This window comes from Mustela lutreola, chromosome X (genome assembly GCF_030435805.1).
Source record: "Mustela lutreola isolate mMusLut2 chromosome X, mMusLut2.pri, whole genome shotgun sequence".
Lineage (NCBI taxonomy): Eukaryota > Metazoa > Chordata > Mammalia > Carnivora > Mustelidae > Mustela > Mustela lutreola.
Genome location: NC_081308.1, coordinates 112,659,305 through 112,685,483, shown reverse-complemented (window position 1 = coordinate 112,685,483; position 26,179 = coordinate 112,659,305). Strand labels below are relative to the sequence as shown.

The window sequence follows — 26,179 nt, the reverse complement described above, 5'->3', positions numbered from 1 at the left end:
GAGACCCTTACCCTGGCCCTCCCCCTACGGCCGGTGGCCCAGAGCGCACAGCCAGAGTGCCTCTGCCTTCGAGAAAGTGTAAGACCATGCACATGGCCGCACCGCCCTCCGTCGTCGGTTAGAAAAGAAACCCGGATGTGCAGGGGCGGGGAGGAGTTGGCGTCTACCCATGAGGCAGTGCGCGTAGTTATATACTTTTGCCTTGGTCTGAGGCGCTCATTCCGCGCTGGGAGTCGCCGCAGCCGCCACTATTTCTGTGGCCGCCGCCTAGCGTCTTCGCGCTCCTCCCTTTCCTCCTCCTCTTTCTCCTCCTCCTTCGAGTCCCAGTCACGGCGACCTGCTCTGCTCACGGTAAGTGATCCCCCCGCCCCCGCCTGATTCTTGCTGAAGCCGGCAGCGGCTCTGCCACAAGGCTGTGGCGGCATAGCTCTGAGGGTGGCGGCGCCGGCTTGGCTCTGAGGGGGGCAGGTTGAGGGTCCGGATGCCGGCGTGTGTTGCTAGGATCGCCCAGGGAGCGGGGGAGGGGACGAACTTGGCGCGGTGGCGGGTGGGCCACCATCTTGAGCCAGCCCCGGCGGGGCGGGGGCGGGGGGGAGGAGAATCTCGGAAGGTAGCTGCTCGGCGGCAGGGTTTGGCGGCCCTCTCAGGATTTGGGGGCCTTCTCAGGCCGTTGGCCCGGCGGGCTGCCGCCGCTGCCTCCTCACCACTCAGGGCCTGCGTGTCTGTCAGTCCTTAGCCTGGTTTTGGCTTTTCTTTCTGGAGGCAACTCCCTTTGGTCTTTTGTATATTTGATACCAATGTTTGGAGAGACCCGCCCACCCTCAAGTCTCTTCGGTCTTAAGAGACCAGAGAAGGTTCCGAACTTTCTGGTTTCTGGGCCCCTTGGGCCCCTCTTTTCAGTCCCGGTTCCCCCATCCAGATTACTGGTCATTCAGTGCTGATACCCTTGTTCTTGCCAAAGGGACTGTGCTGCTCGTTGTAGAAATCGTGCTCCATTCAGTTATTGTCTAGGAGAGAGGAGCTCTAAGGAGAAACATGGAGTTAGATGCACAAATTTTTAACAGTGAGCTTTGCGCGTTTTTCTGAGATGGAAAAATTATTTCATTTGGGGGTTTTATCCTTTTCTAGACACAGGGAGTTCCTCTTGTTATCTCAGTATAAGTGTTTTTTAAAGGAGAAATCATAGAAGAAAATGTCAAGTGAGCCAGCTTCTTCAAGCACAGGAGATCTTCATCCAAAGGATTGTCTTTGTTTGCAAAGATTTTTTAGTTTGGTTTTTTTTTTAATCTGTGAACTTAAATTTTGCCTTTATTGTTTTCAAGTGTGGACTGAATTTTAATGTGGTTTTGTGCCATTAAAAATAAAATTGAAACCAAGAAATAGAGTTTCAAACTACAGAACTCTCTTAGCATTTGTGAGATGTCCTGTTTGGGGGGTTACTGTAAAAACTCAAGCTGTCTACTTAAGCAGAAACTTCACTTGGGTTTATGAAGGAACTGGTTTGCATATAAAATTAAGTTAGGGCTGTGTGCCGTGGTGCTTTAACATCGGTACAAATTCCACTATAATTGCGTTTTTCATTTGTATATTCATTGATAATCGTTCCTTTTGAGGTGAGCTGTGGAGTGTTGGTAGAACTGTTTAGAAGGTGAGAAGACAGCCTCGAGGAGAAGACTTTCCCTGAGGCCACTTGGTTAGGAAGTGATAGAACCAGTTCTTGAACCTAGATCTTCTGACTTCTCCAATGCTCAGTTCACTGTATCATGCATGCCCCAATTCTCTTGGGAATGAGGTGGTCAGAGAGAATAAGCAATGACACTTTACCTTAAAAAAAAGATATTCTTCAATTCCCCTTTCCTTTATATTTTCATTTTAAGATCTTCATATCTTTTCAACTTTTTAGTATTTAAATGATATTATTATTTCCAGCCAGGTTGAAATGTTGAAGAATAGCCCATTCTTCCACTAGCACAGTTTTCCATCAGAAAAAGTTGTGATGTTGAAGGGCTCCAAATTTCAGCTTCCCTGTTAACCCATTTTCCTCACTTAAGTTTTCTACACCAGTCTGATTTCTTCAGCCCAGTGTTTTACTACCCAGCACCAGCTTTCTTAGTAAAAAAGAAGAGTTAAGTGGAAAGAGTATATAATTAAGTATTCTTGCTTCTCTTTGTTTTCTTTATTCAAGAGGACATTTAGAACCATACCAAAAAAAAAAATTGTTGTTGCTGCTGTTACACTGATTGCACAGGAAAAATATTTAGATGAAAAGTGTGTTTTGTGAATAGAAAGTAATCCATAGTTTTAGTGACTGGATATAGGAAACATATTGAAAACAGTTTGTTATTTCAAAAGTAACTTTTCAAAGAACAGAGATATTTATGATATATTCACTAATTAAATATATTACCCTGAATATTTTTTCTGTCCTCCCGCTTCAGAGAGGGACTTGAAAATGTTTGGTTTTCATAAGTTTTTAAATAATGACTCAGGAAGATGTGGTTTACTCCGTAATTTGTATCAAAATGTGTTTTTGATTCATTCTCTGCAAAGCAGTTTTCTTTTAAGGAGTGGTTTTATTAACCCACAATATGTCAAGGAAAATAGTGATCACTATCATCTAGATAAAGTGGACCATTTTTATTTTATTTTTTATATTTTAAGTCCTTTTACAAATAATATTCATAAAAAAAAATCAACTTTATTAAAAATTTAATAAGGATTGAAACATGGTGTACGTCTTTGTGTATATTTGGAAAAGATAAATTTCGGAAGCTGATAAAAGAATGCAGCTATCTTTTATTAAACAGATATTAAAGACATTTACAAAATGTATATCAGTGCCACTTTTTTCATTAAATTTTTTATTTTAGAATAGTTATTTTCATTAAAAATATTTATATGAACATGCAATGGGCTTATTACTACTTTAGATAAATTAATACATATTTAATTTTTTCTCATTTTCAATTTCTAATACGGTAAGTATCAATAGATATAATCTATATAAGCAAGCTCATTTGAGTCTTCAAGGTTTTTTTTGTTTGGTTGGTTGGTTTTTTTTGGGGGGGTGTCTTCAAGTTTTAAGAATGCAAAGAGGTCCTGAGACATCCTGAGACCAAAAAACTTGAGAACTACTGATCTAGTATACGTTATTGGTGACAGTATCTTAACAGTTCGTTGGGTTTTTTTTAAGATTTTATTTATTTATTTGAGAGAGAGAGAGACAGAGTGGGAGCGCATGAGAGGGGAGGTCCGAGGGAGAAGAAGACTTCCAGAGGAGCTAGAAGCCTGATATGGGACTTGATCCCAGGATTCAGGGATCATGATCTGAGCTGAAGGCAGTCGCTCAATCAACTGAGCCACCAGGTACCCTTTAACAGTTCTTTATATGAACTCGAATTTCGTTTTCTTTTAATGTTTATATTCATCAACTTGTAATACGAGTTCCAGTAAAGAAGGAAAAGTTGAATAAAATAATGTGAATAATTTTTCTTGTGCTTTATTTAATCTTCCTAAAAGTGCTGCAAGGAAGATACTGCTGTTTTTACTTTATAGGTAGTAAAACTAAGCTCAGAAAGGTTGATTAAACATCCTATAGGTTTGGCAATCAGAAAATGGTAGATTCAAAATTCCCAGTTACTCAGCCACTATGTCATGTGTTTTCATCATCATACTCTACTCTTACTTGACATTTTCCGTATTGGATAAGTTTTATTCCTATAAAATGTGAAGTAATTAATAATACTTCTTGAGGTTACTTTAGTTATTAGTGTTTATGAGTATCTTATGAAACTTATATAAAATATTTATAATTAATTTGGCTTTGAAAAGCCAATTTGTCTTTTCTGCAGATTATGCCTTTTATATATAATGTGCAACAAAAACATATTCTTGTAGGTAAATTCTTTACCTTGACTATGATATAAAAATTACTTTGCAGAAAGTAAATTTTATAGCACCCCACCCAAAAAACTAACATAAAAGAAAATGTTTTAAAATATAAGCAGTCTTTGCAAAGTATTATTCTAATGAACGTTAGTCATAGTGCCAACTAGCTACTTTCCACAAATAGATGAAATCTGGACGTCGACAGAGAAAAAAATTGAAAACCTAAATAAAATAAGGGGAAAATAGAGTTATTAAAGAAATATCTTCTCAAAATATGCCAGGACTTCATGTGTTCAGACTTTCAAAAAAGTAATTCCCATAATAAACAAAGAAACGAAATGGTGAGCCTAGGTTTTCCTTCTAAATTATATGTGATTTGTTCCCAAAACCTGTTTTGAGAGTTTGAATTATTTAGATGTCAATGTAATTGTCTAAGGATTCAAGGTGTAATGCAGTGTTTCTTGCATTTGAGTACTGTAGCAATTAATTTCTGTTATAAGAAAACATTTTCATAAACATCTTCCTACTTAAAATGTTTAAAGTATTTCTAGAGCTCTTACTCAATCATAAAAATATAATCAAATTGATGCTATTTGAATCAACTTTCTAATATATTGAGTGAATAATACCTTTTGATGAAACAAAATCACTGCCTACTTTTATTGCATTTTCATACCTATCTAAACAATGGCAAGATTTTTCTATTTGAATCTTTTAAAAACCATCATTTTTATAGCTAGCCATACTATCATTTGTCAATTTAGTGAAGATGCATCGTTTAGATATTGTCTTCCTATGTTCTTTAGTTTGTTATTAACCAGCAGCAGTAAAAGTGATAGTACTTGATGAAAATGCAGTAGTAAAGACAGACAAAAACAGCAGTACTGATGTGATCCAACAGTTTCCTCTTCTGCCTGTTTATCTGAAGGAAATGAAAACACTAACTCAAAATTATGTTTGCATCCTCATGTTCATTGCAGCATTTTTTTTTACAATAGCCAAGATATGGAAACAATCAAAGTGTCCATCATTCGATGAATGAATAAAGAAAATTTGGTATATAAATATAAAAGGGACTCTTATTCAGCCATAAAGAGGAAGGAAATCCTGCCATTCATGACATGCATGGACCTTGAGGGCTTTATGCTAAGTGAAATAAATCATACAAAGACAAATACTGTAGGATCTCATATATGGAATCTTTAAGAAAAAAAAAAAAAGGAACTTACAGATACAGAGAACACATTTGTGGTTGCCAGAGCTGGGGATTAGGGATGGGCGAATTTGGTGAAGATGGCCCAAAGTTACAAACTTCCAGCAATATAAGCCCTGGAGATGCAATGTATATCATGTTGATTACAGTTAATAAGATTGTATTGTATATTTGGAAGTTTTTAGATAGCAAAACAATATATTGCTTTAGATAGAGCTCTCTTGCACCATCTACAATATATCTTTTCCCCAGAGGTCTATTAGTTTGAAAAATATGGGGGTAATAAGCCACTGGTAAGTGTGTTATTACTCTCGAATGCAAGTACTAGAAACCTTGCTCAAGGTAGATAAAACCAAAAATGAACAATTATTCCTTCTCTTTTTAAAAAATTTTTTAAAGATTTTATTTATTTATTTGACAGAGACACAGAGAGAAGGAACACAAGCAGGGGGAGTGGGAGAGGGAGAAGCAGGCTTCCTGCTGATCACGGAGCCCAATGTGGGGCTCCATCCCAGGACCCTGGGATCATGACCTGAGCCAAAAGCAGACGCTTAACCAACTGAGCCACCCAGGTGCCCAATTATTTCTCCTGTTAACTGAAAAGTCTAATAGTTAATTTACTTCAAGAATGGCTAGCTTCAGGTATTTAAATGGTATTATCAGAATTTGAATATCTCCCTACCTTGCCCTCTCTTTCTCTACTCCAGAATCTTACAGCTTTTCTATTTTCTTTGTTGGTTTCTCTCTTGGACATTTCTTTCTCCACATAGTGACTCCATCACTGCCAGGCTTATATCCTACCAGCATATTATTTTCTTAACTTTATTAAGTTTATTAACTTTATTAAGATAAAATTCACGTAATAGGGGCCCCTGGGTGGCTCAGTTGGTTTAGGCTTCTGACTTGATTTCAGCTCAGGTTATGATCTCAGGATCCTGGGATCGAGCCCAGCATTGGGCTCCATGCTCAGTGGGGAGTCTGATTGAGATTATCTCTCTCTCCCTCTCTCTCTGCCCCTCTCCCCCCAGCTCCCACACTCCCTCTCTAAAATAAATAAATCTTTAAAAATTCACATAACCTCTAATTCAGCCATATGAAGTATACAGTTTAATGGTTTTAGTATATTCACAGTGGCATGTAACCATCACCATGGTCAATTCCCAAAAGAAACCCCATATCCACTAGGAGTCACTCCCCACTTCCCCCCCAACAGTCCCAGCCCTAAGCAGCCACTACTGTACTTTCTGTCTTTATGAATTTGCCATTTCTTGACATTTCATGTAAATGCAGTCATGCAATACATGGTCTTTTTGACTGGCTTCTTTCACTTAGTATGTTTCAAGGTTCACCTATGCTATATATGAGTATTTTATTCCTTTTATGACTGAATATTATTCCATTGTATAAGTATATCATATTTTGTTTATCCATTCATCAGTTGGGTGTGTGGGTTGTTTCCACTTTTTGGCTATTATAAATAATGCTGCTACACACATTCCGGTGTACAAGTTTTTGTATGGGCATATGTTTTCAATTCTCTTACTTGGAGTGGAATTTCTGTGTCATATGGTAACTATGTTTAACTTTGTGAGTGACTGCCAAAGTATTTTCCACAGTGTCTGCACCATTTCATATTCCCACCAGCAGTGTATGAGGGTTCCAATTTCTCCATATCCTTGCCAACACTTGTTATTATCTGCCTTTTTGATTACAGCCATCCTAGTAGGCATGAAATGCACATAATATACAATTTACCACTTAACTATTTTAATCTATTAACGTTTTTTGAAAGTTTTGTAGATTTGAACTCTTAAAAGGTAGGTGAATTTTAAGTATATAGAAACTGAAGCCAAAAATATCTAAATAGTAATTATAACCATTTATACAGGCAGTCTCCAAAAACTGGATTATATTCCAAGAGGTCTTTTGTTAGTTACTTAGAATTCATTTTTCCCCCATAGGAACAGTGTATTAAATATGGACATAGTATTCCTACCTGAGTCAACAGCTGAAGTGTGGAGAGTTCTTTGCCTATTTTGCAGATATGCCTATCTTGGTGCCAGCTCTGAGTTGCAGAACCTAGAGACCCTCTGGAGCTGATATTATGGAAGCTCTAAGATCCTCACTGCACCTTTTGCTGTGTATTCCATTTCTTTGAGAGATTACTTAAATCTCCCATATAATTCCTTGCACTGTCACCAAAACTCTGAAATTATGACTTGAGAGATTTTTTTGTATGTGTGGTGATAGTTTTGGAGGGCTTGAATACTTTATTGGATTGTGCAGCTTTAGATGAAGTTATGGTTCTAATGGCATCTGGGGATTTCTGACTTTTTGGAGTGTTTGTAACTACCAATTGCAGTTCCTTGGTGGCTGTTACAGGCCTCAAAATCCATCTCTGCAGTCATAGACAGTGAATATGAGTTGTTTATTAAACTTCTTTTATGTTTCATAATGATTTTAGACTATTTGTGCTAGTAGATATTTTTATGAGCATTTAATAAAAGTGTTATACCTGAGTCTCCATAGGCTATGTAGTTGTGACTCTTTAAAAAAATTGTGTTCCTGGTAGCAGTAGGTCTTTAATGCTAAGCAGGAATTGACATGTATTTATCTAATTGACATATGCATTACCTTAATTTGGTTTAGATTTCTGTTCAAATAATTGAGTAAAAAGAGATTTGAATAGTCAAACCTCAGACAGAACTGGGGAAATTTACTTAAGTACAGAATTCACTTGAGACCCTTATGATAGTAATTCAAACATTCATACCAATAACATCTTCTGGAGTTAAAATAGGTTTTTTTCCTTTGGTCTACTTCAGCCCAAATAATTTGGAATAGAAAAAAGCAAGAAAGCTTGCTTTTATCAGTCTGAAAATAAAGACAAATGTGAAGACTCAGCTCTGTTCATCCTAATACTTTAGATTTCTGATGACTAATTTTTTACATTTTTGTTTTATAACTGAAATAATTTTTTAAAGCACATTTATTTTGAATGTAAAGAATATGCATGTATGAGAATTCAGAACACAAATTCCTGCTTTAAAGAAAGCAATTCAAAAAACAATTTTTGATAATGTTTAATACAACAGCTTTTTTTTAAAAGCCCAAAGAACTGTAGATATATTAGACTGCAACCATCTGAATGCAAGGACTGTGAATTATTCATCTTAATTTTTCCTTCTAAAACTGAGCATATCACTTCAATGAGTAATTATTTTTTAATGAATTAATCTATGATGAAGTTTATCCAATTAATTTTCTATTCCTTACAGTTAGTGTTAATAAGAAATAAAAATACATAAACCAGAAGTCTTTTATATGTGTTTTTCTTGTAATAATTACATTTATTTCTGAAATATGGATAATAAGTCATGGTTAAAGAGTAATGTCATTTAGCATGTCAAAATTGAGATTGACTAAAACATGTAGTACAGGGTGATTACTCATATTTACACAGAGGTGCTTTTCAAAACTTATTTGTAATTTAATAATCCATCAGACTTCTTCAAATAATAAATGCTTAATACATTCAGCATTTTATTTACTACATTTTCATTTACAATTAGGTGAAGTTATTAGCATATGTGTATCAAACATATCAAACTCAAAAGATAAGCTTTTTGTAGGAGAAAATGATTAAATATGAATACTTTTAACAAATCCACCCTAATAGTAGTATCTTTATTTTATAGGGCAGAAAATTAAGACTTAATTTGCTCTTCTCTGGAGTCATATGGTGAGTTTGCTGAGATCAAAATTAGAACCGGAAGATTTCTGAATCCCAAGTTTCACATTTCAATATTTGGTGTTAAAGTAACTCATAAAATTGATTGCTGTCATTTGTTAGTGCCTAGGTGACTCTGCAACTTGATGGATGACGACAGCCCTTTTCAATCAAAAAGTAAGTACTGCTGCTGCAAATGGTACTAGTATGCATGACTTTTGTACTGATGACCTTGCCTCATGAGAAAAGGTAAAAGAAACAGAAGTATGTATATTTAAAAATAACACTTAATTAAAAAAAAAAACTAAGTTAATACTTGCTTGTAGTAAAAAAGAAGAATATACAATAAAAATCTCAGTAATGTAGAATGAAGTGTTTCTTCCTGATCTCCAGAGATAACTACTGTTACTGGTTTGGTGTATATAATCACAAATTTTTCTTCTTTTTATTCTTTTTTTAAAATTTAAATTTAATTAGTCAAGGTAGAGTACGTCATTGGTTTTTGATATAGTGTTCAGTGATTCATCGGTTCAGTGTAACACCCAGTGCTCATCACATCATGTGATTCTTAATGCCCATCACCCAGTTATCTGTACCCCCACCAACAAACTTTTTTCTATGCATAGTCAAAAAATTTCTAAGTAAGACCATACTATATATGCTATTAGGTGCCTTTAAAAAATTTTTTACTCAACAATCTTACTTGAATATATTGACAATGATAGTACCTTGTTAAAAAGAATGAGGAAGATCTATGGGTCAGATATGGTATCAACAGGGATACAAATTATTTTTTTATTATCTGTATACATGAGTGTCCCTCATTTTTTATAAAATTTGGCATTGCCTCACTGCCTTGTTTCTTAATTCATGGTTTATCATGTTAAGTGCTGATGCTTATCCAGTAGACTACTCTGTATAGGAGGAGATACAAAAGAAGAAGAAAATAAGTTCTTCACTCTGACTTTGGATCTTACTTTGGAGTTAGACATGTACAGTAAAGAAATAAACATTAAGAGGGGTGCCTGGGTATCTCAGTGGGTAGAGCATCTGACTCAGTCTCAGGGTCATGAGCTCAAACTCCACATTAGGTGTGGAGCTGACTTAAAAAAATACATATTAAGAAATAGTGAGCAGTTTGAAATCATATATAGTAAATCTTGAACTGAGTTGCATAGAATACCAAAGTAGTAAAAGGAGGAAGAAAAATATGGTCTACTGGTTTATTGAGGTAGTTGTAACTGAACCAAGTTGGGAATTAAGATTTTGTTGAGTATTTGCTGGAGGTTAGGTTAGGTACCTTATATGACATTTTTCTCAGTCTACGTTGCCACTTCTATTAGGTAAATATTGTACCTAGATTAGAGGTGAGAAAACAAGATCCAAGTAATTTCTCTAGAGTCACATGATTAGAAACGGTGCAATAAAGATTTGAACTATTCAATTTGATGCCAAGTCCATGCTCCTACCATACTTGAATAATGTGGACAGTATACGGTAAGGGGGAAGAATATTTTAGATAGAGTAAACACTACAAAGAAAGTCTCCAGGGGATACAATGAGGATGGTGTCTTCAGGTATTCAGAATATGCAAATGTTAAACTGTGAGTTACTCTCTTAATTATTTGACTTAGACCATTCTGTATATGTGTTTTTGAAGCAAAGTTAGAAAAGAAAGTTCATAAACTGGTTACATTTGGAAGGGTGAAAAGTTTTTTGTTTTGTTTTGTTTTATGTCTACTCATCAGTAGACCACTAAACAGCATTATGGCAAGAAATTATTTTGGCATCCCTATATAGACAAAATTAAATTTAAATAATTTTAAAGAATAGTTGCCTATTTGTTATGGTGTTTCTTTTGTAAGCCATCCCCAAATCATTGTTAAATGGCATTTAATCTAGTAAAATTACCTTTAGAAATGATTGCATTTAAAAAATAAAGATGCTATTGTCTAAAAAAAACAGATGATTATTTTCTAAGCCAGAATCCTGGAATTGTTATTTTGTTTTGTTTTGTTTTAGTTGTTCCTCCATCCACATCTCACTCCACGTATCGAGTACCACTTGTATCCATTCCCATTGCTAGTATATTAATTTAGGGGCTACCTTAATACTTTTTGAAGATTCTATTTATTGTAGAGAGAAAGAATGTGTGAGCACAAGTGGGAAAGGGGCAAAGGGAGAGGGAGAAACAGACTCCCCAGTGAGCAGGGAACCTGACCTCGGGTTCAATCCCAGGACCCTGGGATCATGACCTGAGCTGAAGGCAGGTGCCTAACCAACTAGCCACTCAGGCACCAGCCCCCCCACAATGCTTTTTTTTTTTTTTAAGATTTTATTTATTTTATTTGAGAGAGAGAGACAGTGAGAGAGAGCATGAGCGAGGAGAAGGTCAGAGGGAGAAGCAGACTCCCTATGGAGCTGGGAGCCTGATGTGGGACTCGATCCCGGGACTCCGGGATCAAGACCTGAGCTGAAGGCAGTCGTCCAACCAACTGAGCCACCCAGGCGTCCCCCCGCAATGCTTTTTTAAAAGCAGAACAATACATGCATAGTTTAAAAAAATAATCTGAAAGTTATAAAGTTGCATAACCACAGTTATTTGAAGCATAAGAGTGAGAGAGAGTGGTATGCATGTGTTCTGGGCCTGTTACTCCCTGTTTTTGCAAGGAATTCACTTTCAGTAGTTTAGTTTTCTTTTCTAATAATTATTTTCATATTTCTAAATAAATTTTTTTTTAAGATTTTATTTATTTGAGGGGTATCTGGGTGGCTCAGTGGGTTGAGCCTCTGCCTTCGACTCAGGTCATCTTCTCAGGGTCCTGGAATCAAGCCCCATGTCAGGTTCTCTGCTTGGCAGGGAGCTTGCTTCCCTCTCTCTGTCTCTGCCTGCCTCTCTGCCTACTTGTGATCTCTGTCAAATAAATAAATTAAATCTTATAAAAAAGATTTTATTTATTTGAGAGAGTGAGCACAAGCGGGGAGAGGGGGGGAGGCAGAGGGAGAAGCAGACTACCCACTGAACAGGGGGGCCTGATGTGGGGCTCGATTCCAGGACCCTGGGATCACAACCTGTGCCAGGGGCAGATGCTCAACCAATTGAGCCACCCAGGTACCCCTCCATATATCTTTTTTTAAAACATATACACATACTGCTGTAAGTCATCATTTTTTTGCCATTATCTAATAATTTTTCTATCAACAGAAAATGATGATTTTAGTTTTCTTACGCTTACGCCTCCCTCCACGCATCTCCCACTGCATTTATTTCTCAGTTTTAAATCATATTAAGTGTTTTTATTATAATGACCATAATAAGTATTGTTCACTGATGAGTATAGTACTATGTTGTTAATATGAATACATCTCCTTTTTCTCTTTTTTGTGTATACCCAGATATTTAGACTTTTAATTTTTTAAAAATTTGCTAAATTTTATTTTATTTTTTATTGACTAAAAAATTTTATTTTATGTTGACTAAATTTGCTAAATTTTATTAAAGCCTATAGCCAAGTCTTCTTACACCCTTCTGTAGCCTCTTTACTCAATTTTTCTACATGGTAAAACTTGTCAGATAATCTAACATTTTAATTTTTGAATGTGTGTGTGTCTGTATGTCTGTGTGTGTCTGTCTGTCTGTCTGTCTGTGATCTCCTGGAGACATTTCTCCTGGGAGTAATGTTCTCTTGCTCTGCTCTGGCTGATTATCTAGACCTATTGAACAGCTATTATCCTGGGACCTTCCTTGGTCTTTTTATTGTATTGAATGTCATGTTTTCTGCATTCTGTATCTTCCTCCTTCTTAAGTCCCATATTTTGGTGGATTCTTCCTAAGAATGAAAGAGTGAATGGGGTAAATTTTGCATGATGTTGGTGATCTTTATTTTTGATGAAAGAATATGTACTTCATGCTTGATGAAAACCTTGGCTGGGGGCATCAGGGTGGCTCAGTGGGTTAAAGCCTCTGCCTACGGCTCAGGTCATGATCTCAGGGTCCTGCAATCTAGCCCCGCATCGGGCTCTCTGCTTAGCAGGGAGCCTGCTTCCTCCTCTCTCTCTCTCTGCCTACCTCCCCACCTACTTGTGATCTCTCTCTCTCTCTCTCTCTGTCAAATAAATAAATAAATTCTTAAAAAAAAAAGAAAGAAAAAACCTTGGCTGGGGGGTATAGAATTCTAAAATGAAAATTATTTTCACTAATACTTTTGAAAGCATTATTCTGACTCTCTATCTCTCTATCTCTGTCTCTCTTGCTGATTTTAGGTTAGTTTTCCTCTCCCAACATTCTCAAGTCTCATGAAATATTCCTCTACTGTAGATTTTTTCTTGATTTTTGTGCTGGGTCCTGGAAGTACTTTTCAATCTGGACATTTATGTCCTTTAGAACTAGAAATTTCTTTTGTATTTTTCCTTTGATTACATTCCCTTTCCTTTTTCTTTATTATTATTCTGGAGCTTTTATTAGGTGTATTGTACCTTTCTTTTTTTTTTTTAAAGATTTTATTTATTCATTTAACAGAGAGGGAGAGTATAAGCAGGGAGAGCAGCAGGCAGAGTGAGAGGGAGAAGCAGGCTCCCCGCTGAGCCAGGAGCCAGATGTGGGACTCCATCCCAGGACTCTGGGATTATGACCTGAGCCAAAGGCAGCTGCTTAACAAACTGAGCCACCCAAATGTCCCTGTACCTTTTTTTTTTTTTTAAGATTTTATTTATTTATTTGACAGAGATCACAAGTAGGCAGAGAGGCAGGCAGAGAGAGGGGAGGGAAGCAGGCTCCCTGCTGAGCAGAGAGCCTGACTCGGGGCTCCATCCCAGGACCCTGAGATCATGACCTGAGCCGAAGGCAGAGGCTTAACCAACTGAGCCACCCAGGCCCCCCTGAACTGTACCTTTGAAATTGATTTCTAATCTCATCTGTTTCATATTTGTATATTTTTTGTCTTTTAGTTCCACTTATGGGACAGTTACTCAACTTTGGCATTTGGGTTTTTGGGTTTTTCTTTTACTGAATTTTGTCTTATTTTTAAACTTTTTATTTTCTGAATGTTACTTTTTATAACATTTATGCTTTTTATAACTTAACATTTATTTCTCTAAAAGTGCTAGTTACATTCTTTTTTTTTTTTTTTTTAGATTTTATTTATTTGTCAGAGAGAGAGAGAGGGAGAGAGCGAGCACAAGCAGACAGAATGGCAGGCAGAGACAGAGGGAGAAGCAGGCTCCCTGCCGAGCAAGGAGCCCGATGTGGGACTCGATCCCAGGACGCTGGGATCATGACCTGAGCCGAAGGCAGCTGCTTAACCAACTGAGCCACCCAGGCGTCCCTTTTTTTTATTTTCTTTTTTTTTTTTTTTTTTTTTTTTTAGATTTTATTTATTTGTCAGAGAGAGAGAGAGGGAGAGAGCGAGCACAAGCAGACAGAATGGCAGGCAGAGACAGAGGGAGAAGCAGCTAGTTACGTTCTAATAACTTTTGCACTCTGTGCTATATTTGTTTTATTGTTTTGGTCTTAAACATTGGAGGTTTAGTCATATTTCTGGTATTCAGTGGTTGTCTATCCATATTTATTTAGGAAGCACTGAAATGCTTCCTCGGAACTCTGAGTGCTTGGTCAGCACTCATAGGCTGGTGGTATTCACAGTATGTTCTTTGCTTAGTTTCTTCAGGTAAGAAATGCCTAATCTTCCTGGGCTGGAAAAAGCCTCACTTCAGTCCTCTATTTTCATTCTTGCACTTCATCCCTGCTTTGCTCTGTGCCTGGTGTTTATGATCTAGTTCAGTTTTTCTAATGTATCTCCAACCTGTTGCCTCTTATTCTTAGCTTATCTCCTTTTTGTTAATGTAAAAGTTTATGGGTTTTTCAGTTACAGTTAGGTACAATCCTTTAATAGATATAATCATATGCTGCTCATAAAATTGAAACTCCTTTTGATTGGATGTATTTATTCTTTTTTAAGTTTTTATTTGAATTCCAGTTAATATACAATGTAATATTAGTTTCAGGTTTATAATATAGGGATTCAGCACTTCAACAAAACACCTGGGGCTCATCACAAGTGTACTCCTTAATCCCCATCACCTATTTCAACCATCATTTCTTGCCCCCAGCTCTGGGAGCCCTCAATTTGTTCTCGATAGTTAGGAGTCTCTTTCTTGGTTTGCCTCTCTCTCTCTTTTTTCCCCTGTGCTCATTTGTTTTGGTTCTTAAATTCTACATGTAAGTGAAATCGTATGGTGTTTGTCTTTCTGTGACTTATTTCACTTAGCATAATATTCTCTAGCTCCATCCACATTGTTGCAAATGGCAAGATTCAATTCTTTTTATGGCTGAGTAATATTCCATTGTATACACATACCACCTTTTCTTCATCCATTCATCAGTCGATGGACATCTGGGCTGCCACATAATTTGGCTATTGTAGATAAGCTGCTATAAACACATGGGTGCGTGTATTCTTTTGAATTAGTATTTTTATATCCTTTGGGTAAATACCTAGTAGTGCAACTGCTGGATCATGGAGTAGTTCTATTTTTAGCTTTTGAGGAAACTCCATACTGTTTTCCAGAGTGGCCACACCAGTTTGCATTCCCACCAACAGTGCAGGAAGGTTACCCTTTCTCAACATCCTCACCAACACCTGTTGTTTCTTGTGTTCTTGATTTTAGCCCTCTGACAGACGTGAGTTGATAATCTCATTGTAGTTTTCATTTGTATTTCTTAAATGATCAGTAATGTTGAGCATGTTTTGTGTGTCTGTTGGCCTTCTGTGTATGTCTTCTTTGGAAAAATATCTATTTATGTCTTTTTTAAAGATTTTATTTATTTGATAGGGAACACAAGTAGGCAAAGCAGCAGGCAGAGGAAGAGGGAGAAGCAGGCTTCCTGCTGAGCAAAGAGCCCAGTGTAGAGCTCAATTCCAGGACCCTGGGAATATGACCTGCACCGATGGCAGACACTTAACTGACTGAGCCACCCAGGCACCCCTCTATTCATATCTTTTCTCCATTTTTTAATTGGATCGTTTTTTGGGTCTTACCGGTGTTTTACAGATTTTGCATACTAACCCTTTATTAACATTTCATTTGCAAATATCTTCTCCTGTTCCATAGTTGCCTTTTAGTTTTGTTGTTTCCTTTACCCTGTAGAAGCTTTTAATTTGATGACATCCCAGTAGTTTATTTTTGCTTTTGTTTCCCTTGCCTCAGGAGATATATCTAGTAAGAAATTGCTACAAAATGATGTCAAAGATACTACTGTGCTCTCCTCTAGAATTTTAATGGCCTCCTGTCTCGCATCTTTCATCCATTTTGAATTTATTTTTGTGTGTGGTGTAAGAAAGTGGTGCAGGTTCTGGGGTACCTGGGTGGCTCAATCAGTTAAGCAGCTGCTTTCAGCTCAAGTTGTTATCCCAGGGACCTGGGATGGAACCCTGCATTGTCTTCCTGCTCAGCAGGGAGCCTCCTTCTCCTCTTATTCTCTCTGTCTGTGCGTGCATGCTCTCTCTCTCTCTGTCAAATCAATAAATACGATCTTTTTAAAAAAGAAAATGGTCCAGTTTCATTCTTTGGCATATTGCTGTCCAGTTTTCCCAACACCATTTGTTGAGGAGTCTGTCTTTTTACCATTGAGTATTCTTTCCTTGGCTTGATTATTCTTTTTTTATGTTTCAAGTTTTTATTGGATTTGGTTATTCTTAAAATTTATTGGCAACTCCCAATAACTACTGTTTTCTCTTACTTAGCCAGCTAGCTTAATTGTACTAGTTTAGATCTTAGAGATTGAGTTGAGTTTACTTTTGCTACCATGTGCTGACTGCAAATATCAATTCAGTAATTAAAATTAAAATTATTAAAGTATATCTTTTTTTTAAAGATTTTATTTATTTATTTGACAGAGAGAAATCACAAGTAGATGGAGAGGCAGGCAGAGAGAGAGAGAGGGAAGCAGGCTCCCTGCTGAGCAGAGAGCCCAATGCGGGCCTCGATCCCAGGACCCTGAGATCATGACCTGAGCCGAAGGCAGCGGCTTAACCCACTGAGCCACCCAGGCGCCCAAGATTATTAAAGTATATCTTAAATATCGTACTATGCATTGCAAAGAAGTTATTTTAAAAATATAAGGTGGGTTTCTTTTCTTTCGGAAATTAGATAACTCAAAAATGGCAGAACTCTTTATGGAATGTGAAGAAGAAGAGCTGGAACCATGGCAGAAAAAAGTAGAAGAAATTCTGGATGAAGATGATGATGATGATGAGCTGATTTTTGTTGGAGAGATATCAAGTTCAAAACCAGCCATTTCTAGTAAGCATTTATTTCAGCCAAGTTAAGTTTTATAAGTTGCTGTTTCTAATAGAAAAACCTGTGGGTCATCTTATATGTCCTTGTTATTCTGCAAGGAGCTGGAGCATATAGGTCAGTAAGAATTTGTGAGACTCACAGGGAGGATGTGTTTGGGGACTTGAGTAAAGTGAGAGGTTAAAATATCATTTGAGAGAAAAGGGAAATGTTAACTAAGTTAACTAAAGGTTAAGATTACCATATCAGCATTATAGGCCTTCTGAAATTGGAAATCTTAAGTTTTAGGAGAGCTAAGTAGCCTATTCACCTGTTTGTTAATTTTTGTCTTTCTTCCTTAAGCCCAAACACACCTAGAAAAGGAAATGTTTGGAATGCTTTGCTTAAAATATTAGAACAGTAAATTGGCTTGTGTTAGTCTCTGATGGGGGTTCTCACATCTAGGCAACTGCCTCATCACAGTGTCATCTTGAATTGTGGCTACAAAATGAACAGGCACTGCATGATTATACAGTCTCTAGTATACCAACATGGGGTATAGTTTCTGGCCACACCCATCTTCCAACGACTCCTGATTATATTCATGAAGCAAGGAGGGTCTGGTCTTGACCCACTATGCTTGTACAACACAGGCAGTTAGCACACTAAATCCTCATGGCTTTCAGGCAGAACATGTCCAGTAATTTTGTAGATTGTTAGATTTCAGTTAGAGTTAGAATTGCCATTGTGATAATATTGATGATACTGATGACACTTGTTAAAATGTCTAATAAAAATGTGCAAAGTGCATATTTTACACTTGATGTAAATGTAGTGTCTTACACTACATGTAGTGTTTTACACTATACTACCTTTCTAGCAGAACATGCCAGTAATTGTGTAGATTGTTAGATTCTTCTGCAAAGGAACAACATACTGAATTTCAGCAGAGAAAGAAGAAATAGATTCCTTTTCATTATATTTACTTCTTTTAAGCCAGTAGAATTTAGCAAAGAATGTACCCAGCATACCAGTGTTTTCTTACCTACCATGGCAGTGCATTATATTGTGGTTAAGAGATGAGTTTTTAATTTCTTGAAAGCCCTGTTCTTGCATCTCTTAACTCTAGACTTACGATAGCACTTCTGTTCAGTTTTATCAGAGCTAGAATAATTTAATTCTCAATATCATTTCCTATGGCAAATTGAGAGGTGCTAAGTGGAATGTCACTTCAGTTATAAAATAGGTAAATATGTTGGCATGTTTGTTGCTGATAGTGGAATAGAATATTATAATTATTGTTTCTTATTTACTGTGATTATTTTTATCCCAAAATATTGTGATATTTCAAAATTATTATTCAGATCATCTTACTGCAAGCATGGCAATTCAAGTTGGGTTTATATCAACTGCAGATAATGGTTAACAGTACTCAATTAGAATAATGTGTATTAGTTTTAAGTGATTCTATAAAAAGAAAGTTGACCCCAGTGAAATTTCTAAATTAACTCAAAATCTATGTGATTTTATTGCTGTTTTATGTGTGAGCCATAAAATTCTTTTGTCATATGGAACATGAGCTAAATATTTATATAGAACCATATTAAGTTGGGGGATGGTAAAAAGTTGTGTTTGATAGACTACAGTCACCAAAAAGGACTATAGGTTTAACTCTTTAATGGCTTGAGTAAATACTTTAAATTCTGAATGAAAACATCAAGTTGTTTGAGCAGATTTTTCTCCTAGAAAACTTCTGTAGTGCCTTGTCTTAGAGAACTGAATTTCCATTATCATAAAACAACCCTACTTTTGTGTGACCCTTTACTTTATAGAATTATTCTATGAGATCTGTCTCTTTTCTACCAGGAGGGGATAAAGGAAATTTTTTTGAGGTTTTATGGGATTTTTAAAATGTTTGTACCTTTTCCTGATTAGCAATTTTAGGCGAATCTCTACTCTTCCAAATTTTTATTTGATTTCTCAATAATCCAGAAGTTATGGGTTGACATGGCTACAGGTGTGAACACTGATTCATAGGGTCATGTCAGACTCAGATTGACTTTTGGTATAGTAGTAGATTTGAGATACTCTAGTAAACTCTAGATTAAATGTAGTCTGCAGTCTTCAATAGTGTTCCTCTCAGAACTCAAGAGGAGTGGTACAGATAATGTGACCAGCTTATCCATAATGAAACTTCTAGACTTGTAGGGGTATGAATGTAGCATGGGAATTAGGGAAGGGTTTGATCTGGGGTCACCATTAAGAGAAAGAAATATACTTAAATTATTAGTTGTATGTGGATATATTTTCGAAAGTTTTTTATTTTAATTTACACTTAAATAATGAGTTTTAAAATAAACATATTTTTTATAGATATTTTGAACAGAGGTAACCCCAGCTCATCTTCAAAGGGAATAAAGAATGAGACAGTCACTCAAGGTATAGTATTATACCATTTTAATTTTAAAGTGAAATATTTTAACAAAATTGGTTGTATAGAAAAATACTCAATATGTTCTATCATTTTAAAATGCAGGTGTTACTGATCCGTTCAAGCCTACAAGTCAGCACTACAAAGATCCAACATCAAATCCAGTGGCTGCCTTGCCTAGATTTCATCCCGAATCTAAGTCTTCACAGAACTCTGTTATTGTTCAGAACGTGCCTAAACCTGTAAGTGTTTCTGAAACTACGCAATCAGCTCAGGGATGCATTGGATATTACAACACCCAGTTAGAATTGTGGACTAGTCAGCATTCTGTTAGAAGCATAATCACAATCACAGTCTGAAAATGTCACTATCTTTTTGACAACTCAACCCAAACCCAAAGTAGTAACTGTAGGAACTAACCAGCTTTTCAATGTATCAGGTAATATGCTTAAATAGGTATAATATTGAAAACTAGACTGTCTAAAGGTGAGTAAAAACATGATCAGTAATGAGTGTTGCATAATGGCAAAATTCTTAAGAGAGTAAACAGAACCAGGTATTCTTATTGGGGAAGATTGTTTTGAGGTCACTGTGTTGCTGTTTACTCTGAAAACATAGTTTCATGGCTTAGCTTTTAAAACTTTTTTTAAAGGTTTTATTTATTTATTTGACAGACAGGGATCACAAGTAGTCAGAGGCAGGCAGAGAGAGAGGAAGGGAAGCAGGCTCCCTGCTGAGCAGAGAGCCCTGATGCAGGGCTTGATCCCAGGACCCTGGTATTAGGACCTGAGCCGAAGGCAAAGAGGCTTTAACCCACTGAACCACCCCGGCGCCCCAGTTTTAAAAGTTTTAACAGCAGTAATAGTTAATGATAATATTTAACATTTGTTAGCCTATTATTGTGGGTAAGTCTTTATTCTAAATGTTATATATAAATTAATATCATTTCATTTGTAATATTTCTCTATGAGATAGGCACAATTATTATCCCCATGTTATATTTAAGGAAACTGAGACTCAGGCTAAATAATTCACTCAAGGCCATATAACTGGTAAATAAAAGTTGGACCTGGTATTTCAATCCAGGTTAGTCTGGAGGTTTTATTTTTTTTTTAAGTTTTTATTTATTTATTTGAGAGAGACAACATAATCAGGGAGAGAGGCAAAGGAGAGAGAAAAGCAGATGATGCAGGGCTCGATCCAAAGACCTGAGATCATGACCTGGGCCAAAGTCAGATGCCTAACCAACTGAGCCACCCAGGTGCCCCAGCCCAGAAGTTTTTAAATATGCATACATGCATCTGTTCATAATTTAATTTAAGCATAGAAACACTGCCTTAGAGCAACATTATAGTTACAGATCATTGGGGTTCCCTGAGACCCTTTCGTGAAGTTAAAACTTGTGGTAATTAAACTGATACATTTTCTCTCTTCACTCTGTCAGCATTTGCACTGATGATGCAAAAGCAGTCGAGGGTAAAACTGCTGGTCCCTTAATATGAATGAAGGCAGTGTCACCAAACGGTACTGGTAGTTTTTGTATTAGTGACCATCAAGCACTCACAGTAGAAAAATTTCACTTTCACTTGAGAATAACCTTGAAAAAGTAATAAATTGTTACTAATTTTATTAAACTCTCAATCCTTGGCAAATACACTTTTTTTTTTAAATAATCTTTGTGATGAAGTGGATAATATGCATAAAAGATTTCTGTATGTATAGTATGAAGGTTTTCTTGAGGAAACCACTTGAATTGCAAGCTGAACTAGCTGCTTTTTTTAACAGAATGCTATTTTTGCTTGAACGGATGGTCGACAGAGCACCATGTGTTAATTATTGCTAAACAATGGGGGCACCTGAGTGGCTCAGTCAGTTGAGCATCTGCCTTCTGCTCAGGTCACGATCCCAGGGTCCCAGGATGGAGTCCCGCACTGGGCTCCTTGCTCAGCTGGGAGCCTGCTTCTCCCTCTCCTTCTAGCTCCTGCTGTTCTCTCTCGTGAGGGCTTTTCTCTCTCTCTCTCTCTCAAGTAAATAAATAAAATCTTTTCAAACGATTATTGCTGCATAACAATAGTATCAAAAACTTAGCAGCTTGAAGCAATATACACTTATCTCGTGGTTCCTGTTAGGAGTCAGGTCATGGCTTTACTGGGTCCTCTGCTTCAAGATCTTACAAGGCTGCAATCAGGGTGTCAGCCAGAGCTGCCGTATCATGGTCGTTGGCAACACCCAGTTCTCTATGGGTTGTCAGAGTGAGGGCATGAGTTTCTTGCTGCTGTCAGCCAGAGACTGCCCTTAGTTCTTTGCCACATAAGCCTTCCTAACATGACTGGTTGCAGCTTCAAAGCCAGCAAGGGAAAGTGAATCCTCAGCAAAATGGGCTATATAACATAATCATGTACATTCTGTCGCATTTGCCATATTCTGTTGGTCAACAGCAATCGCAGGTTCCACCCACACCCAAGGACAAATTACACAAGGGTATAAATATCGGGAGGGAGTCATGGGGGCCACCTTTAGAATCTACCATGCAGTTTTTCATGCTTAAAAATGTACAAAGCATGTCTGTCATAGAAAAAAAAAATGGGGGCGCCTGGATGGCTCAGTTAGTTGAGCTTCTGCTTTCAGCTAAGGTCATGATCCCAGTGTCCTGCGATCAAGCCCCGCATCCAGCTCCCTGCTTTGCGGGAGCCTGCTTCTCTCTCTCCCTCTGCCTGCTGCTCTGCCTGCTTGTGCTATGTCTCTCTGCCAAATGAATAAAATCTTTGAAAAAATAAAATAAAAACTCTTTTAAAAATCAGATATTTGGAAAACTTGTATCTACATTCTGAAAGAATTAATAATAATTTGAGTCCTGGAGTAGTAGTCCAAGAAATCTAGATTGAAGATGAAAGACTTGAGTGTTGATTCCGTCTATTCCTAGCCAAAGCATTGTTATAACCTCAGTGGGCCTCACTTTCTGCATTTTTTAAAATGAGGATCTTTATCCAAACCACTGGATCTCAAACTCAGATCCTCTAAGCAACCATGGACTTTTTTTTTAAAGATTTTATTTATTTATTTGACAGAGATCACAAGTAGTCGGAGAGGCAGGCAGAGAGAGAGAGAGGGAAGCAGGCTCCCTGCTGAGCAGAGAGCCCGATGCGGGACTCGATCCCAGGACCCTGAGATCATGACCTGAGCCGAAGGCAGCGGCTTAACCACTGAGCCACCCAGGCGCCCAACCATGGACTGTTTTTAATAAAAACTTTATAGGTGTACCTGATAATGGCAGGCTGCCAGAAATACTAAAATTATTTTATTTCAACTGGAATCAGACTGATTCAATGGTTTTCTCAAGCTGTCATAGGCTGTTTGGCATTTAAGAAAAGCAAAAACAAAAAAAAGGGGGAACATGATTATTTACATGGAGATAGATGAAAATTATTCCTACCTTGGAACTAGAGAAGGAGAACAATGGAGGGGGTGGTAACTTTCATTTTAAAAAATTTAGGAACTAGAGCTCATTCAAACTCAGAATGTTTTGTTTTTCTGGGCATGATTGTTTAATCAAAGCTCCTCAATTAATTTCCCAATCCTAGGAAGCTTTTTTTTTTTTTATCTTTTTTGTTTGTTTGTTTGTTTATTTATTTGACAGACAGAGATCACAAGTAGGCAGAGAGGCAGGCAGAGAGAAGAAGAAGCAGGCTCCCTGCTAAGCAGAGAGCCCAATGCGGGGCTCGATCCCAGGACTCTGGGATCATGACCTGAGCTGAAGGCAGAGGCTTTAACCCACTGAGCCACCCAGGTGCCCCCCCAATCCTAGGAAGCTTTAAAAAACAGTTTTTGTTGGGGCGCCTGGGTGGCTCAGTGGGTTAAGCTGCTGCCTTCGGCTCAGGTCATGATCTCAGGGTCCTGGGATCGAGTCCCGCATCGGGCTCTCTGCTCAGCAGGGAGCCTGCTTCCTCCTCTCTCTCTCTCTGCCTGCCTCTCTGCCTACTTGTGATCTCTCTCTCTCTCTCTCTGTCAAATAAATAAATAAATAAATAAAATCTTAAAAAAAAAAAAAAAAGAAGATCGGGAGCCTAAGCCTGTCTGCTTCTATAAAAAAAAAAAAAAAAAAAAACAGTTTTTGTCATTTGATCTGGGTTGAGGCCTGGGCATGGTAGTTTTTTTTTTTTTTTTTTTTTTTTTTTTTTAACTCTCCAGGTGATTCTCATGTGAGCCAGGACGGAGAATGACGGATCTATATTTTCAAATAAATTGAGAATCCTACATAAGTGAATTTTCTCTGAAAAATTTAAGTGTTTTCTTCTCTTTACCACGACTCTTTGGGGCAGTCTAGAAGATAATTATTATTCCTTTTAATATTAGTGTGTTATAGATTAAGGGCATAGGGGTTTTTTTGTTTTGTTTTGTTTTTAAGTAGGCTCCATACCCACAGGGCTTAAACTCAGGACGCTGAGATCAAGAGTCAGGTGGACACCTGGGTTGCCTGAGTGACTCAGTCAGTTAAGCTTCCGGCTCTTGGTTTTGGCTCTGGTCATGATCTCCCTACCCAGTGTGGAGCCTACTTAGGGAAAAAAAAAAGAAGAGTTGGATGCTTAACTGATGCCACCACCCAGGTGCCCCAAGGGCACAGGATTTATTATCATGGCAACCTAGGTTCTAATTCCAGCTTCATAACAAGCTGGGTTGTATTGGGAACCTTACTTAACTATACTGAACTTTAGTTTACCTATTTATAAAGTGGGAGATAGTATTAGGCCTTTATTAGTACTGTTGTTATAACTACCTGATATGATACATGGACTGTAAAAGAGTCAACTACATTTTAAATAGACAATGATTGGCAGTTATTATTTCGGTTGGAAAGGCGAAAACTTGAATCTCAGAAGTGACTGGCCCAAGGTTCCAAAGTTAAATAAATAAATCCCATTCTATTGCCTCTCACACCTCACTGTTGTATTTTGTATCTTTCTGAACTATTTTATGAGATATAAAAAATTCCCAATTGGAAACTTATTTTAATAATTTATTTGTTGACTAATATGTCTACTCTATGAAATGATGGTACTTAATTGGCCAGAGTTATTACCTAGGAAGAGGCTTAAAGTATTAATTTTAGGGGTGCCTGGGTGGTTCAGTTGGTTAAGCAACTGCCTGTGGCTCGGTCATGACCCTGAAGTCTCAGGATGGAGTCCTTTATCAGTCTCCCTGCTCAGCAGGGAGTCTGCTTCTCCTTCTGACCCTCCCCCCTCCCATTCTCTCTCTCTCTCATTCTGTCTCTCTCAAATAAATAAAATCTTTAGAAAAAAATAAATATTAACTTTATTTGGAGGAACTTCTGTGAAAGAACTATTTGGAGAATTGCTAGTGAATTTTTTCATTTGTAAGTGCAAATATTTGGAGAAAATACTTACTTGCAGAAGATTATGCTTGGTTACAGTTAAGTCATAAAGTCATCATTGAGTCATATAGCCATTTTATATAATACATGTTAAGACTCGAATGCAGAAATCTGCCTGTAATGCTCAAATTCTAGGAGTGGAATGGTTTGGTTCAGTTAAATATCTGCCTCCATAACTTCTTACTAAGCTCATGTAAACAGAAAAATTAATAACAAAGTAAAATTCTTAAAACCTGATTTTTTTTCAACTTGTAAGCACAGAACATGCAAGCAAGACTCTTATATTCCTATTATAAAGGTGCTGTGTATAGGGGTGGTAGTTAGAAAGGAAACAGAAGACAATACATACTGTACTTTGATTTCGTTTTTTACAGGTGATTAGTGTGGTATATAGAATATATCAATCAGGATTACATTTTGTACACAGATATGAGCTCCTCTTTTTTCACTGAACTTCATATTGGAAACAGTTTTCTTTCTTTTTGGTTACTTTTCAAAAGCATGATGTTGCATTATAGCCTATCATTTACTTAATCATTCCTCCATTGTTGGGCATACAGGTTGTTATTTTTTGTTATAAATAATTCTCATTAAATATCTTCATTTCCTTAGTGTAAATTCATGTAAGTGGAATATTTGGGTCAAAGGATATGAACTTTTTAAATCCCGTGATAGATATTGCCAAAATTTTCTTGTGGAAAAGTTGTACCAAAACGTGTCTACTTTGCCAATAATATTGTCATTATTTTGTAATTGTAATTTTTAATTTCAAACTAATTTCAGATTTATAGAAAAATTGCAGAAGAAATCCAGAGAGTTCCCATATAACCCTTACCCACTAAATGCCAACTTAAACAGAGTAACAATTATCTTAGTGTTTTATAGCTTATCAGTAATTGAATTATTAAGGTGTTTATAGTATTGTCATACATTTAATTTACCTTTTTACAAGCTTATGAAACAAAGTAATTATAACTTTTTACAGGATTTTACAAAGAATTCATCACAAGTTGAATCGGATGATTCTTCAGAGTTACTATTTGACTTGACCCAGGATACAATTCCACTGTCCCAAGAGGGATCAACAATTTATATCGAAGGTTTGGTTTAGCACTTTTTTTGAAAATACTAAAAAGAAACTTGATGAATATAGATATGGAATGAATTTCTGTTTTGAGACCCATGCCTTCATATTAAGTTTTTCATGTACCATAAAATAGAAGCTAACACTCCCTGAATGCATTTCTTGTGTGA

The 26,179-nt window shown here is 36.9% G+C and overlaps 1 protein-coding gene across 4 annotated transcripts in view; it reads left to right on the top strand.

The window, feature by feature from the left end:
- The first annotated feature begins 202 nt into the window (after window positions 1-202).
- ZNF280C (zinc finger protein 280C) overlaps window positions 203-26,179 on the top strand; it is a 66,060-nt gene continuing 40,083 nt past the window's right edge. The window contains exons 1-8 of one of the 4 annotated variants that reach the window (XM_059157416.1): window positions 203-351; window positions 3,214-3,366; window positions 8,800-8,843; window positions 8,962-9,008; window positions 16,980-17,132; window positions 19,479-19,544; window positions 19,642-19,778; window positions 25,911-26,025. In XM_059157416.1, the coding sequence (XP_059013399.1) occupies window positions 8,978-9,008; window positions 16,980-17,132; window positions 19,479-19,544; window positions 19,642-19,778; window positions 25,911-26,025 (502 nt within the window). In that variant the 5' untranslated portion in view covers window positions 203-351; window positions 3,214-3,366; window positions 8,800-8,843; window positions 8,962-8,977. Of the gene's footprint in view, window positions 352-3,213; window positions 3,367-8,799; window positions 8,844-8,954; window positions 9,009-16,979; window positions 17,133-19,478; window positions 19,545-19,641; window positions 19,779-25,910; window positions 26,026-26,179 lie in introns of all 4 variants that reach the window. The other 3 variants (XM_059157414.1, XM_059157415.1, XM_059157413.1) reach the window with 3 other exon arrangements.